The following is a 17709-nucleotide window of genomic DNA, read 5'->3' as shown; positions in this document are numbered from 1 at the left end:
ATATATATATATCTTGGTTTTCATTAATTTTAACGATTATGAATTATCTCCTTCTAGGAATAAAGAGATAGTCTCCCTTAGATCTGAATATCCCCCCTCTCCATATTTTGGACTTCAGCAAAACTAAATATGCAGATGCATATATACAGAAATATTTAATGCATTTATTTATTTATTTTACTTAGGTCACTTTCATGGGTACAGTGACCAGGGACTAAGAGAAGGGAGAAGGGATGATATTCAAAAAATGATGCACCAGAGGATGTGTCAAGAGGGATAACTTCTAAAAAGAACTACGTCACACCCATCACTCTTAGGGAATTCTAAGCAGTAACACTTTATAAAAGAAGGAGATTTTGTGTGAGATTCTCGTATATCATACTGCAGAAGTGTAGTAATAATAATAGCGCAAAAAACACCCTAACAATTTATGATTTATTCTTTTACAATACTCCAGTGTTACACATTAAGTAAGCTTCTCCTCGTCCACTTCTCAGACGAATAAATGTAAACGGAGTTTTGAAAAAAAAAAAAAAAGGCGTACAAACACAGGCAGCTCACCAAGTAAAAAAAAAAAACGACTTTGCTATTTTCTATGCCATGTCTCGCTTCATACTTCCTGTTGGTAACGTCACATTTTCTAATAAACCCTCTAAGTTTTAACTCTCAATGGACTCCTTTACACCCTCGCTTAATAAAACATTCTGCGGAAAATACCCTTTTTAATTTACTTTACACATACTAGTTATCAAAGAGTGTGTTTTAATCATTAGGAGAGTAAACAAAGACATGCTGACTGTATCAATGCATTGTGTGGCTGATTGTGTGTGTGTGTGTGTGTGTGTGTGTGTGTGTGTGTGTGTGTGTGTGTGTGTGTGTGTGTGTGTGTGTGTGTGTGTGTGTGTGTACATGTGCGTGCGCGTTTAGACACATGGAGAAAGAAGGTACATCGAACAGTTTGCTTTACACATGCTAGTCATAACAAAATAAACGCACGGGCACTTCTTCAAACACAGTGTTCGCAGCAAAAAAAAAAAAAGAAAAAGTCCAATGTGAACAAGTTCTAATTGAATCGTCCCCCCAAGTAATCCAAGTTTCAAAATTCCCACTGTTTACTATGCTAAAATCACAATGACTAATGTATACCTATTAACCCTTATCCTCGAGTGGCCTCTGGGCCTTGGTAAGTTGTGACACCCTTGTAAAAAAAAAAAAAAAAAAAAAAAAAAATATAAAGTTTTCACAAAAACAAGACAAAAAAATTTATAGCATCATATTGTGCATTTTTTTTTTTAAACGTTACAATTATTTCGACACCATTCGGACAATTTCAAACTTTGTTATTTAAGAATATTCCAGAACGGTATCTCATCAAACTGTAAAAAACACTGATTAATTCATAACTGAACAGATTTCGATTTGTTATTTACGATACGAAGCAGTCGAGTCTACTTCCCCTTTCTTCATGTTTATTTTGTTTAATCATTTTCTGATTGCCCTGGAATATGAATCGCTCTATTTTCGTATTCCTATTTTTTAGATTTATATTTCGACTAATTATCTATCTCTATATTACCTTAGTCCTCCGTGTGTTTCTAACCTGATTAAAAAATAACTAAAATATTTATTTAATTTATTTATTTTCAAATTACAGGACGACACCTTCAAATACTCGATTAAATTTATGTCTCAACTATATTCAACGCAATCTCAGAATGTTTCGTATCTATTGTATTTATCTAAGATTTTCTAATTAATTTTACTTTCTGTTTTATTCCGTGAGTTATCAAAAGATTAATCCAACAAATATTTTTTATTACTCAATTAAAAATAAATCTACATTTTGTTAAGTCAAGAATTTAAAATGTTTGAAGTTTTTTATAATTTTATTATTGTATAATCATTCAAATTCTAATTTCCTTTATATGTATCTTCGATATTGATTCTTAATTTGGCATGTTCTAAGGGGGATAACTCTGTTTGTTTGTTTTGTTTTTTAAAATATTTTTCGATTCACCAAAATCTCGCTTTAAAGTATTCAAAGTTCTATATTTTGACTTTAGTATTTATTAATCACCCTCAATTAATTTTACAAAATAAAAATTATATTTATAATCTTTACTTCACAAGCCCATTCCTATTATATTTCTCATTTATTTTCAATATTATATATTACTAAAAAATTATTTTACTTCTTCACATGCCCGCCTGTACTATTATCCTGCATTTGATTATTTCCAGAGTTTTTTCTCTTTACATGTGCTGTTGAAGTTACCAATGTTTAATTTTATTACCCATAATGATTATTAAGATTAAAACTATTTCTATTTCACCCTAGTAAAGTTATAATTATTTTATTTCCTGTATGCGTAATTAGAAGATCTACTAAATTATTAATATATTGCCACATTTTGAATATTAATGTTAAATTTCTGGGTTCTCCTTATACTTTACTATTAGTATATTCTGTGGATTTTCTTTTATAAATTTATTTCAGCCAGGTTTTAGGCGTGAAAGTAGGAATTTATTCCTATGAAGACAACTTTGTATAGCATCCAATTTTTTGTTTAAAATTTCTTCTTTAGAGCTCACTATGTGATAAGCTTCAAGTAGGCACAGATGACATCTTTTTGATTTACTTGGTTTATATTTTCTACCCTTATCCACTATTGACCATTTTAGTTTAAAGTCTTTATTATTTTTTATGTAGTTCCCTAATTCAATCATCTAATGCAGTTGTGTTCTTTTTATTTTTAATAATTATTTTTGTTCTATTCTAATGTCCATAATTATCCCCCATCCTTATTAGGTTCGTACTTTGGTTCGGTTTTAAGAGACTCAACGTGGTTTCTGAATCTGTTTTTAAATGAACAATCAATACCCCCAGGTATACCCTCCTACTATTATCGACCTTAATTTCACATTTGTACACAATTTCTGAAATTTCTCTCCAAATTTATTAAAATCATATTATTATTCAACATTTTGTTTAATTTACCATTATTGGCTCTTAATGTAGTGTTTGCAACATTGGCAGCGGTGGACAATGAAAGTAAATAATAAATCGAAATCTATTCAGTTATGTATTAATATGCGTTTTTAACGTCTGATGAGATGCCATTCTGGAATAATCTTGAATAACAGTTTGAAATTGTCCGAATGGTGTTGAAACAATTGTAACGTTCCAAAAAATACACAATATGTTGCTATAAATTTTTTGCTGTCTTCTTTTTGCGAAAACTTATATATATATATATATATATATATATATATATATATATATATATATATATATATATATATATATATATATAAACTTCATTATGTATTTATTCTCTGTTTAATGCAATTCTTTTATTTATTTTCAGACTTTCCTCCGTCCGTATCCGATCAATTTGCTGAAGCACCGTCTCCACTTCCGGGGCAGGAGTTGCTACGCTCTTCCCACCATTTTAATCAGTGGACTCTTAATGTGGCTTCTTCTTAGCCATGTCGACCTGATAACCCGTTTCATGAGCGTCAAGAGCCTCAGTTTGCTCCAACGCTTTAGAGACTGCGACGTCCGACGACGCTTGCCTAGTTGCATTATAATTGGCACACCGAAATCCGGTACAAAGGCCCTGATCGAATTCATTGGAGCGCACCCTAACGTTGAAATTGCACAAGGGGAAGCGAAGTTTTTCAATCGAAATGATAACTATTACAAGGGCTACGAACATTATCTGAAGAAGATGCCTCTATCTTGCGCGAACCAAATCACCGTGGAGAAATCTCCGGAATATTTCTACAGCCGTGTCGCTCCTTACCGGATATACAAGATGAATCACAGCATCAAGTTAATTATTATTGTTAAGGATCCAGTTCAAAGGGCGATATCCGATTATATTCACCGGCGAATTATGTTTCCTGGGCGGAGGGAGACGAACTTCACCTTTGAGGAATTGGTCTATGATAATGTCACGAAAAACGTACGAAGTCAGTATCTGCCAGTAGTTCGGTCCATTTATTATCGGTATATGCTCAACTGGCTAACTTATTTCGCCCCTCATCAAATACACGTCGCCGACGGTAACAAACTGATCGTCGAACCCGAAGAGGAGCTTTCAAAGGTTCAAGATTTTTTGGGTCTGGAACGGTTGATAACACAGGATAGTTTTGTCTACAACTCGACCAAGGGTTATTATTGTTTATGGACGCGTGAAAGTACTCACTGTTTAGCTCCATGCAAGGGGCATAAAAATCATTCCATCAGCACCGAATTGGTCGACAAACTCAACACTTATTTCAAACCATATAACGAGTTATTTTTTAATATAATTAATAAGCGGCTTTCATGGAGTTGAAAACTTAGAGCGTTGTTTTCTGTCACCCTGTCACAAAACGAAGACAATATGTTTTTTTCTTCTTCTGTAACTTAATGTGCTTTCTTGTTTTTTTTTTTTGTTTTTTTTTTTTAATTCTGTTCTTTTGCAGTGTGTCGATTATTTAAAAGCAACAAGAAATTTACGAAATATTTTGTCTTTTTTTGGATTTTTAGAATAACTTGAAAAAAAAATGCTAACACAAAAAATGTTTTACGAAGGGAAATTATAACAAAAATTTGTTAAAAAATAAAAAGCATGGTAAAAAAAAAAGAGGTGGCGAGCTCCCAAGTTAGGCGAAACAACCCAAGGTAGATCATTTTACCGGCGAACTTTCGGTTTTATTTAGTATATCGCTTGAGGTGCACGTCGAAATAATAAGCGTGTCTCAGTTTGATTTGCGACTTGATTTTCATTGTCTTCGGCTTTGTAAAAGATAATCACTTCGAATTATTTTCACCGATTTTATTTATTATAGCGTTAAAATTTGAAGAAAAACATTATGGATCACCAATATCTTTTATTCCATTACTTATACCTGAACGCTTCAATTATTTATACAGTTGTTATACGCTTTCATTACATATACAGTTGCTGAAACTCCCATCTTTATTCAGTTAATTAACGCTTGTTATTTTAACGATATTAAAACCCCAATTTGGTTTTCGATGCTTTTGCATGTACATACTTTACATACGGGTATAATTAACAACTTTTTATACCCGTATTTCATCTCAAAGCGAGGCTTGTCAATCAATATATTTTTGAAATGAAATGAATCTACGTTTCAACATTCTTTTGAATCTCAAATGATTCTCGCCGCCCGAATAATATGAAAGCATGTTGAAACGTTGATCGATCCGCGTAGACTCCTTTCTATATTTATATAATTTTATTTTTTTTTTATATAAAAGCTTTACACTAGAATTGAGCACTTTCGAAAAAAAATATTAGTTTTAGTCCAGATTAACTACATACCAGAATTATACACGCACACACACTTTCTTTTTTTCTGATTTTGATTTTATGTAAATTAATCCGAGAATATGCTTCTGCATAGAAATAATAGGTTGGTGCAAAAATAATGTTTTTTTTTTTTTACGTTAAATTTATAGAGGAAAACAACATTATTTTTGCACCAACCTAATATATATCGTTGTTTCGGTCGCCCAACATACAAATAAACATTAGCTATTTTTCTATTAAAATCGCAACATTTTTTGTGCGTATTCTCCTTTGAATTCATGAAGTTGACAATAAATCTCTTATGTGTTATGGAAGAGAAAATGTTTGTATCTCCGAGGGTTGGGGGTATCCCATTTTACTATGGTCCTTTGAGCGAAGATTAGTTACCAAATGAATTGAATATTTCATATATTTTTTTTTACTCTGAAATGGCGATAGAGGATATATTACTAGATAAGAACAGAAAAGCATTTCGTTCTCCCCCTAGTTTATACCATTTAAGCACTAATATTGATAGAAATTGTATCAACCCATAATCCCTATCCACAGCTATAAGTGAAAATATTGACTGGTTTACAATGAATCGTTTACAAAATGTATTGTTTTCATATTAAATCATTCTGAAAAGGCTGATATGCCGTAAAAGAGGTTTATAAAACAAAAAAATCAACTTTGAAGCGAGAGTTTCCCTTAAAAAAGGCGCAGGCTCTAACAAAGAGAGGTTATTTATTTCCTTTTAACTGTGGGAAAATGTGACACAAGGGTCGGAAAGTGAGATTGAAGAGCCAGCGCTCTAGAGGGAGGGCATATTGGCCTTCAAAAAATACCTGGGCAGCCCAATCGGCATTCTCCGTAGGTGCGGCTCGGTTTACTAGCAGTTAATTAACCCGTTCTCAGAAGGGAGTAGGTAAAGCCTGAGGGGGCGGACCTCCTAGAACTGCACAGGGTCAACAACATACCGTAGGCAAAAGGGGAAAAAAACATTTTAGAAATGGCCTAGACTGCGTTGACATTAGTGCCGAGAGAAAACTTTAAGTGGGACGGCAAGTACAACAGCTCCAAACATTCTTTTGGGTTCACACGTGACTTTCAAGGCTGTCAGATTTAGAAGATCGTTTGGAACGCCGACGTTGAGAATGAGAATTTTCAGGGAAATTGATACCGCGCCATTAAAAGCGAGTAGAGAGAAAGGGGGTTCGAATTATTTTAAAGAGCATGTCAAGATAGATAATTTCAGACGCAAAGTAGCACACGAACGCACGCACGTGAACCACACATGTACATAGAACACTATTCTTGCTTTTACATAATATATATATATATGCCATTTTAATATAATATATATACATACACTTTTAATGTATATATTAATTTTTTAATTGACAGATCTATTTAAGCTCAATGAAAATGGATTGCACTTTCAGAACACATATATATACATATATATGATTTGTAAACAATTTCTTTTAATTGTCTTATGGATTTATATAGTCTCTGAAGAGCTGTTTGGTATACCATTCAAGGAAACGCGTGTAAGACGTACCATATATCAAATGAAATGATATGAACGTGATTTAAATATACTTGCGGTATTTAAATTGTTTACAAATTATATATATATATATATAGGAACATGTTTTAAGGTATATATCCCTTATAATATCGTTCAAATTGTTTCAAATAAGGTCAATGAAGGTCAAATAAAGTGCTCTCCGACTTCAGAGCATATATACATGTGTGTGTGTGTGTGTGTGTGTGTGTGTGTGTGTGTGTGTGTGTGTGTGTGCGCGCGCTTGTGAATCATTTAACTAAGTACTATCGTGGCGGAATCGTCAATGTAAATATAACGGTTCTAAATAGAATACCGGAAAAAAAGTTATCATTAAATTTCGAACGCTCTAACTAAAGAGGCCAATTCTAATAATTAAACGACGTGATGAGAAATACAATTTATGTCAAGTAAACGAACAAGAATAGTTTGGACAAGTTGTCATCGTACACACTACTGCCTTTGTAAAGTTTTCTTGTCAACGAATCACATGGATCAATCGTTACGCGACTTGCTGAGAAATAAGCAGTACGTATCTCAAGTAAATGGACAACCACAGTTTGGACGACTTGATATCGTAAAAACTACTGCCTTAGTAATGCGTACTCTGCCCATTCATTTTCTTGTCAACGAATCTAAACAAACACCCCCCCCCCTCAAACGCCCTAACGCTTTTAATATATAGATTCACCATATTTGATTCGATGTCAACGAGGTGTAATGTTTATTTCTGGTCGTATAAATCCATTAGCTTAAGTAATTATACTCCTGGTGTGCTCTAAAGCAGACCACCACTACGTAAGCTGTAAGTGGAACAGATGTTCTATGCTTTCCATTTTAGGAAAGGGGCTTCTTACTTCCCCTGTGTAAGACAAAAGAAAACGAAAAAAATGTTTTATCGTAAATAAGGTTGGTATTTTTAAAAGGTTAAACGAATATTCCCACCCGAAAATAGTTTAAACGTTCACAACAGACTGCAACTACACGTTGGAAATCCTGTTTTAAAAGGTTTAAGATAAGGATTGATAATTGAAATTTGAAATTTTCGGAATATTATTCTCATCTTGGTTGTTATAGTCACAACGTTTCGGCCGTTGTAACCTCCCGCCTTCTTTAGATGCATTTTTTTTTAAACTTGGAAACATTCTAGCTGAACACGGGAATCTTTATGTTGAACTTGAGAACAGAGTTCGACATATCAAGATTGCCAAGTGTCATGATTAGAAAGCTTTCAAATTTAAAAGAAAATGCGCCTGAAGAAGGTCAAATGTAATATGCGTATATATCGACCAAGTTAAGAATAGTTGTTCGAATAATGCAAGAAATATGTTAACAAGTAAATTTTAAGACACTTGGTTTTATACTGCATTTCTATATGTTGTGCGAGAGTCGCTTCTCGTGTCCGAGGTTACCACTATATTCTAGATACTTCTCTTGTTTGCGAAACTGGAATATTTCACAGGATAAAAATGAAGACAGTTTATTTACTTATTTTGTGTGTTGGAATCACGTCCGATAAACTTTCACAAAAAACACTCGACTAACTACAATCACTATCAACAATTTCCCTACCACTCTCTATCCGTGCCTAAATCTAAAGACAGATTCCATGAACAAAGATTCTTTTCTAGAACTGCCCGTATGTAGAACACTGTTCCATTGATCTGCTTCCCGGCCGTTTACAGTATGGTAACCTCCAAGTCCAATGTAAACAAGTTCTTGTTGAGCCGTTTCCTTAAATAATCAAATTATACCCAATTTAAACGATTATTACACTACCACCTTACATTCATTAACTTTATGTGGTGACTCCTTTGTAAAAAAAAAAAAAAAAAAAAATTGACTCGTGCGAAATATTAGCGATTTCTCCCCATGTAATAAATATTTTTAATTTTAATCTAATACTCAGAGGAAATCTCATTTTTAGATTGGATTTTAGTTTATGACGCTATGGACTTGACTGAAGCACCTGCCAAAGACGGTTCGACTCGCACGATTGCATTTGATATACTCTACACCAGTCAAGTCAGTTTATACAAGAATGAATTAAATTTTATTGACCACAGACAACAGATTTGGAGAAATAACCAAATTCGTAATCACTGGTAAGAAACATTTTCGTGCTAGCCCTGAAAAAAGAAAGGAAACGGCGTAAAGACATTGCTAATCTCGACTCTCCATCTGCCTTACAAATAATGGGCTGCTTGTGAAGCAGGCGAGGCGAGATTAACAATGACTGAACAGTCTGAATTTGTTGCCGCCAGTGAACTAAACGGATTCGCACACTTGAAGATTTCGAGCGGACTATTCTTTAATGTCATCTATCTGCTTTAGATACGCTTTTTTTTACTGCCCCTCTTTCCTTACGTCTTCACGTCTTATTTTTTTAGAAAATCCAGCTCCCCCTATCTAAAGGCGCACTTTAGATTTGGGCAACAATACAAATTGCTCTAGTCTAAAAGGATTTCTTTTTCAATGACTGAAGACAGAAAAAAAAAACAGTACAACACTAGGACAGACATCACACCCCGTTCCTAGCCAAAAAAAAAAAGCACTTCGCTCCTTATCAAAAGTGCTTTACTGCTGTTAGCAGTTGATGATAGACCCATGTTTTTCTAATATCTTTTCTGTCATAGGCATTTATTTAACTACACATAAATTAGTGGAATTTAGCATTGCTAACGAAAATGCCGATAAAACAATTTTTTTAAGTTATAACGAACCCTTCCCATCAGTATAGGTAACAATGGAAGGGGTGTTAAAAATTCTGTGAGTATTTGCAAGAACGGCTTCCCGCTGTTACTGAATCAGAGGCCACCAATTACTTCCGCTCGATAAGGAGACAAAACCGGAAGTTGTCTAACGGAGACAAAACAAAAAATAATCAAAGATAAACAAGGGATGGAGTTTTTATCATTATCCACGCACGGCGATTTCCCACACTTTCACGCGTTATTGAAAAGCGTTATTTGAACTTTAGAAAATAAATTTTCTTCGAGAACTTCTTGAAGAATGTATTGGTTTATTTATGCAAATGTGGTGCGCTCAAAAAATTCTATCTCATTTGTTTTGTTGGTGCTTCTATAGAATAAGACTATATGGACACGAATCTTTCCGATTATGATTTACGGAAATGATCGGAAAAAAATGGCATGTGTTCCTCAGAATTGTCTGATTTATTCTCTGCTTCCTTTGTTCCAGCTCGTTTGACTCGTTGGTCCAGTGGTCTCCATCAATTCGTTGTTTTAATACCTCATTGTAATACAGCTTCTGATTACAGTAGCATCTTTCCAAGCATTGCAAGCTTGTGGAACTCTCTGTTTTCGTTCTACCTACAACCTTGGTCTTTTCGAGACTAAGATCAATAAGTATCTCCTGTTTTTGCAATAATTAGCTTTCATTTTTGTTAGCTTCTTACATCAAGTGGCTTCATGCGTTGTATCGAGCGAATTCCATAAAAAAAAATTTAAATAAAATTAACTTAATTGCAATTAGATTTAGGTTTAAAAAAAAAACAAATTTGAACAAAAAACTTCATTAAAAATAAATAAATAAAAAGAAAGAAAGAAAGTTGATTTGCTTACTGATTTGATTAAAATCACTAAAGTCATTCAATGTGGGATTAATTGACGCTGGGAGTTTTACTAATATGACTGTGCTTTCATTTTCATTTGTTGTGAATTTGGGTTTTATTTTACATACTAATATAACCGCTTTAGACTCATTTGTTTGCATTTTGCTGGTATTTTGAGATGTCTATTAAATGATTTACTTTCCGTGTGTTGCGTTTGCTTTTAAAGTTTGAGATGTCACTTTTTTTATGTCACTTTTTTGTCAAATCGCTAATTCAATCTCTTATCATTAATATAAAATACACTTTGAAGATAAGTCATGAGTGATTTGTTGATTTCAGCGCCTATTTAGAGGTTTTCAACATCGCACGAATTCCAACAGAAACCCAGCCTTGCTTTACTAAAACAAACACCCCACCCCCAAAGCGATGCACTGTGCAATTAAATGACTAGTTACTAGTAGGGTTCGGAGTTAGAAAGTATCTGTTACGTTGTGCTATACTCAATAAAAACGACGAAGCTTTGATTTATAAAATATCAATCAGTTTTGTTGTGCATGTCTGCGTGTGGCGAGCAGACGATGGCGGCCAGTCGGCTGATGGTGCTTGAAATGCAGTCACCCTTCAAAGCCACAAAACGATATCTGGCCATTTCGTAGTCTTCTATTTTTTATTAGTTTGCTGTGGTCTTTCCACAATTGATTTTGATTCTTGAAAATAATATTCTGTTGGTTATTTTTTGCTAGGGCAAAGGATGAATGGGTGGGTTATTTTGGTTCGGATATGTTCGTCTGAACAAAACAGTTATCATTCCGCCGTGGCCTTCTTTTTGACGATTGATTTTTTTTTTTTTTTTTTTTTTGCATTACTCGAGTTTAATAGCCAAGACAATTTATTCTCATTGTGTTTTATTGGGGGGGAGGTACGTTCGACCGTTGCTATCTAACATATGACAAAACTCCGATCCCTAAGTTTTAAAAGAAATCCAATTCTTTCTCCTTATTTTAAAGAGTTCTACTATTCTATCTGTAAAATTTTCGGAGATTAAAACATCCGCTCTGAATATTTTTACGACTCCAACTGTTTTCAAAACCTCTGATTCCGACACTGCACTGTTATTAAGTCACACATTTTGAAATTGTGTGTGTAAGACTGGAGGAACCAAAACTTAGAAAGACTGTGATGTGACATCTTGAACCGCAACTCTGATTTACGAAGACTCGTTCTTGTATTTTTATGCCATTTTTTTATTTTCTAAAATTTTATCTACCTCTGATAGATTTCACAAATAATCTCCAAGGCGTTGGTGCAATATCTCACACATGTTACCGATAAAGTTATTTCATTTCCGTTGCTAGAAATTGGAAGCAACTTTATCCGCCTTATTAAGTAATTACTAGGGCTATGACAAGAGAATATTCTTTTCATCATTTTGACTCTCGAGTGTATATTAGTTAATCTTATGTTTTTAGATAGTGATGTGGTTCTCGATTGATTAACTGTGTCGGATATATACTCGAGAATCAAAACAATGATAAGAATATTTTCTTGTCATAGCCCTAATAATTGCTTATGATTTATTGGTGAAAGGTTAGAAAACTTAATCGACAAAATCTCGGAAACAAAAAAAAGAAAAACCACAAATAATTTATACTAAGCGCAATGGAATTAAATTCTTTACTAACGCAGATACTTTTAACGTGTAAAAACTGTTTGATAGATTTGCGATTCAGAACATTATTTTTATGTTCGTACGTCGATAAAATGATGGCATGACTATAATAAAAGATACCTATCGTACTACTTATCCTAAGTTCGGGCGGCAAGCCCGAACAAAAATCTTGTAAAACCACGTTTAATCGTCTAAGTTTAGTGAAGTTAAGCGATAATCGTGATCACCATGTTTGTTTTTATGTTTATTGATACGACATACGGACACCAAAATAAAATTCTGAAATAAAATAACAGATTTCACACGAGAACTTTACAGGTCGGTAGAGAATTAATTTTACTGCGTTTACTATTGAATGATTTCTTTTTTTTTTTACGATTTCTCGATTATTAACTATTCTAAACTTTACTCCAAAATTCTGCCATTTATTATGGATAAAAATGCTAGCAACTGATGTTTTATAATTAATTGTAATTTTATGGAAATCATCCCAGACATGGTGTGAAGCCACTTGATATAAAACAGCTAACAAATAGTAATAAGTTAAGGTAAAAAAAAACTAACCACAATAAGTATTAGATGGATAGATTATTCCGCCCCAGAAAACAGCAATTATTCCCCTTTGTCAGAAACATCATTCATGGATTGTGAGGACTAAAGGACATAAGGGATGCGAGTTACAAGGTTACTAAAAATAAATTCAACGTTCACTTTCTACTAGTATTTCTAAATTTAAATAGCCATGCTTTTAATAAAGAACTCTAGAAAAAATTCATTCAATTGAAAAAAAAAAACGAAGTAAATATGAAAAAGACAAAATATTTTATTAATTTCTCTTTCAATAAACACTAGTGTTGAAAATAAGATTTTTTTTCGAGACAAGGTTTTTCTTTTCAAATGGAAAAACTGACTGATTTCGGCAGACAAGGATTTTTCTTTCAACTTTTGCGATTGAACATTTTTTTGTTTTTACCTTTCGATAAAACAAATCCTGGAAAGAAAAGAACAATGTTGTTTCCCTTCCTACTTCTGAATTTGTCGCCCCCCACCACCCTCTCTAATTATTTTCTTCCCATTTTTGAAACGTTCAAAACTGCTTAAAAAAAACAACGCTTACCACATTTTTTCCCGGTAAGAAAAATGACGGAAACTAAATTATTTGACGCGTGCAAAATATTTGCGATTTTTTCCCCATGAAATAAATATTATTAGAGTTTTAATCTTAATCTAATAACCAGTTGAAACGTCATTTCATTTTGGATTTGAGTTAACGACACGAAGGACTTGACCGAGGATGCACCGCCAAAGACAGTTCGACTCACACGATTGCATTGATATACTCTGCACCAGCCTGCACTGCCGCCAGCCAGAATACATAAATATATCGATTGTCTTCCGTAAGTGTTGTAAATCTCGGAAGACACAAATGATAAAAAAACAACAAAAAAACGTAGTTCGTATGAATCAGTATCTATTTTTGCTTGATTGGTACTACTTTGCTAGTATTATTTTTCGTGATTCCCTATTGAATCGTGCACTTACAGGATGGACCACGTGACTGATGATAACGAAAGTGCCACTATACATCCAACAGAATTCAAAGACTACACGTGGATTCAGCTTCCGTTCACAGCCGCGACCTTCCAAATAAAACGTCATTTAATTTTGAATTTGCGTTTACGATATGAAGGCGTTATAAGAGGATACGCCCACGCAAACAGTTCGACCCGCACGATTGTATTTTGTTATATCCTACGTCGACCCACATCACTACCAAATAGACACAGATTGTCTTCGGTTTTTCATCTCACATAATATTCACATTCATATATTTAAAAAAAATAAAAATAAAAAAATAAAATAAACGTTAATTAAAAAAAAAAAAATTCTGATCTGATTAATTTTAATTTATTCTTGATTTTCTTGTGATTCCTTTTAGAATCCGGCATTCACAGGAGAAACAACATAAAGATTGATAACGAAATTAGTGCCATAGGTTCGAAAGAATTCAAATGTGACACGTCGAGTTGGTTGCCACATTACAACCGTAAACTTCCAGGTCACGTCGACCAGATGAAAGTATAAAATAATTAATAAAGGCCTTCCACCGTACTCATGTTAAGAACGGATTTCTAAATAATAACGTAATTATTTAGAAACCCATTCGTAGTATGAGGAGTGGTAGGGTTCTGTTAACTATTCTGTATTTTCTCCCGCCGAACATTTCGGATCACAAAATAAAAATCAGCAGATAAAAATGCCCTCATTTCTAACTTGATTAATTTGATATGAACTTTTCAAATAAAATTTACCGAAGAAAAGTTTCTCCTACAATAAACAATTATGTTTTACGTCATTTTTTTTTTATATTTAAAATCAGAAAAGAGTTTAACAAAGAGTTAAATCACCAAACACAAATAAAAAACACGGCGCTTCTTCTATTCGGACTTGAGATAATTATGCTAGTTAAAATTAAATAAACAAGAATTGGGGTAATTATGCTAGTTAAAATTAAATAAACAAGAAAACTTTAAGAAAATACTTACTTGTGATGGAAAAAATATTAGCGTGCATCAAATTTTACGCAAAATAATTCAGTAGTTTTTTATTATTATTTAAGAAATTCAACTTTTTATCATATGCGGTAAACGTCACTATTTTCAGACATTTCTATGAATTTCAAGGGAGATAATTCAAATACTTTTAAAATAAAATCTTAATAAAAATTTCATGTTTCTTTGGGGTCGTGTTTTATGATCAGGGCTAGGTTAAAATTAGAGGTTTGAAAAGGTACTTTCTAAATAAAATTGAATTTATCTTTTCGGAAAGAAAAAAGAAGGCAATAAAAGAAAAAAATTAAGAATTTATTAAAATAAATTACATATTAAATTGATTTGATGTTTATTTGCGAGGAAAAAGCAAAAGCCATTTCTGGAAAAGTATCACGTACTGGCAAAGAGTGTCTCTCTTGAGAGACACTCTTAAAATAGAGGATAAACATTGCGTGAATCCTATATAAATTTGCTCATATTAGTTAATCTTTCATTTTTTTTTTTTTTGAGGTAATGATATATCTACAAGATTACTTTTCGAAAATGTTGGTATATTTTACTTTTGTTTCATCACGTTTTCTTGTTATTTTATTTTTATCTGGCATATCTCACTAAGGGTTAATGCAGGGGTTGTACCAAAAACACAGAAGAAAAAGTATTATTCGTTAAAACAAAATGACACCTTTAATCAGTTTAATGTTTATCTTTTCATCCGTCCGTTTGATCGACTCTGTTGGTCTTCGCTTAAAAGTATTTTCATGAGCAAAAAGAGCAGACTCTTGTTAGACTGTGTTATTTTGTTTAAGATTCCGATGAGAATTGAATTCATGTGAACAATATTAAAATCTGATTCATTCTACTAAAAATGAAAAACATTAAAAAATATTTTACGCATCTGAAAATTCGCTAAAAGTGCGGAATAGTTAATAGTAGAGAAAACGAAAAAAAATGAACAAACGCGGTAAAATTGTATTATCCACCGACTCCTATACTTTTAAAGAGTACAAACTGATTCCAAAATTTATATCTGAATTTTTTTTCACTATGTTGACTCATGAGCAAACGTTAAAGATAGCGTTAGTCAAACAAGAGAGCTGCCTAAAATTTGGTGTTTATGTAAAAACGAAAACCGAGGAAAACTGAAATTAAATAAGAAATCAGCACACTAATCTACAAAATGAGTGAAACTGAAACGAAATAAAAACCGAATTGTTAACAATGAAAAATGAAACGAATCAGAATGTTATTATTTACAAAATTTTTATTTCTAAAATGTTATTCTTTCACAAACGTGTGAGGTAAATTTTATGCAATTATTCATACAATAATTTGTGAAAATTTAAGTCTTTCAGGTTTCAAAAATATTTGCTTGAAATATAAAAAAATATTTCTAAAAGGTAATTATTAGGTTTCGTTTTTACATAAAAGCCAACATCAGGCGGCCATCTTGTATGACCGACATGAGCATTAACGTTTGCTAACTTATTTACACACGAAAAAAAAAAATGACTGAATTTTTCAAGGTAGTAACTTCGTATAACCTCATGCTGAAAAGATATTAAAAAATTCTTAACCTGCACTAACGCTAGTTGGCATATGCGGACAAGTTAGGCACCTTCAATTTTTTCAATGTTACAAAGAAAGATTGAAACAAGATAGTGTTGAAAAAAAAAAAAAACAATTTTACAATTTCAACACCTTAAAAGTATACAGGTCGATAAGGAAGTAAATTCTACTGCGTTTGGTACAAATTATTTGTTTTTACGTCTTGTTACTCTTCTGCACTTTTACTTAAAATTCTTTGAATAGTCGGGATTGGACGGTGTGATGCTAAGCTTTGTTAAAGAGAAACAAAGAGGCTGTTGTAAAATAAATACAAATGTTGAGTGGAATAAATCGGTTGGGGGCGTTTTGTGAAAATTAAACAAATCCACTGTCGGCCATTTTGTATTTCACCTGATCTTCTCCCCCTTCTTTAATGTCAGTTTGGTTTGCTTTTATTTTCATTCCTTCTCTCTTCTTAAATATCCCAATTTCCTTGGGTGAAAGCTTAGTCGAGTAAACAACGAAAAAGAATAGACAAAAAACAAATCTAGAAATAACTATTACCAAACTATAAAAAAATGTAATATTCCATCGACCTGAATAGTTTGAAACTTTAAGTTTTGCTATTTCAATATTTGTTTCGTTAATTTCACTTGAAATTCGTAATCAAAGATTAATTGAAAACTTAAAATATATTTTCCCAAAAGATTACGATACCAATAAATTTAAGTTTGTTGTGGTTTGCAAGCAAATATGGGTATTTTGAAAAACATTTTAAGCCTTAAACTAGCGACAATTAAAAAAAAAAACTAGCGACAATTAAAAAAAAAAGTAAGACCTCCATATTTGATTGACGAAATCGAGCGAAAATAACCAAATGAATTTTTACAGTTTCAAAAGCTTTAAATTATGCAGGTCGATCAAATATTAAATTTACTATCGTTTGGTAAGAGTTATTTCTTTTTCCACCGACCTTTCTGGTTGTTAACTATATCAGACTCGCTATTTTTTATTTATCATTTTATCTCAATTTTTCAGCAGAAGATATTCGGCCTTCACTTTTTCCTTTCTTTCTTGCATTTTTTCTTCCAACTGTCTTTATCGAATCACGCATGAAAAGTGATTCCGCTAATCCTTCGTTCGCATTCTGTGAATGCTGTACAAACTCAAACTGAGATTTGTGATGTGACGTCATACCAATTTCATTCTCAATAAATTATGTATGGCTTTGAAAACAGTATTTTTGTTGTTTATTATGGTTTTAATTTATTTTATTTTATTTGTTTATTTATTTATTTTTTTTTTTTTTGCAATGTTCAGAATGGTTAATGGTTGAGAGCTCATAAACAAACACACAAAAATAGTTTATATAATTTATATTACTTATCTTACACTAAACCCAAATCCGCGTGATAAGTCCCCTCAACAAAATTCCCCCTGAAATCACACGTAATAGTTTAGTAAATTTAAGCTATAATTTCAGCGGCCATTGT

General features: G+C 32.6%; 1 protein-coding gene across 5 annotated transcripts in view; it reads left to right on the top strand.

Moving 5' to 3' along the window:
- Positions 1–17451, top strand: part of LOC145295986 (heparan sulfate glucosamine 3-O-sulfotransferase 5-like) — a 316089-nt gene extending 298638 nt beyond the window's left edge. For 4 of the 5 annotated variants that reach the window (XM_080141930.1, XM_080141931.1, XM_080141932.1 and 1 more), the window contains one exon: positions 3369–17451. In XM_080141930.1, coding sequence (XP_079998056.1) covers positions 3369–4343 — 975 coding nt within the window. In that variant the 3' untranslated portion in view covers positions 4344–17451. The remainder of the gene's footprint in view (positions 1–3368) is intronic. The other variant, XR_013869932.1, reaches the window with a different exon arrangement.
- The last annotated feature ends 258 nt before the right edge of the window (positions 17452–17709 follow it).

This window comes from Euprymna scolopes, chromosome 16 (genome assembly GCF_053919585.1).
Source record: "Euprymna scolopes isolate OS-2025 chromosome 16, ASM5391958v1, whole genome shotgun sequence".
NCBI lineage: Eukaryota > Metazoa > Mollusca > Cephalopoda > Sepiida > Sepiolidae > Euprymna > Euprymna scolopes.
This window is presented reverse-complemented; position numbering and strand designations above follow the sequence as displayed.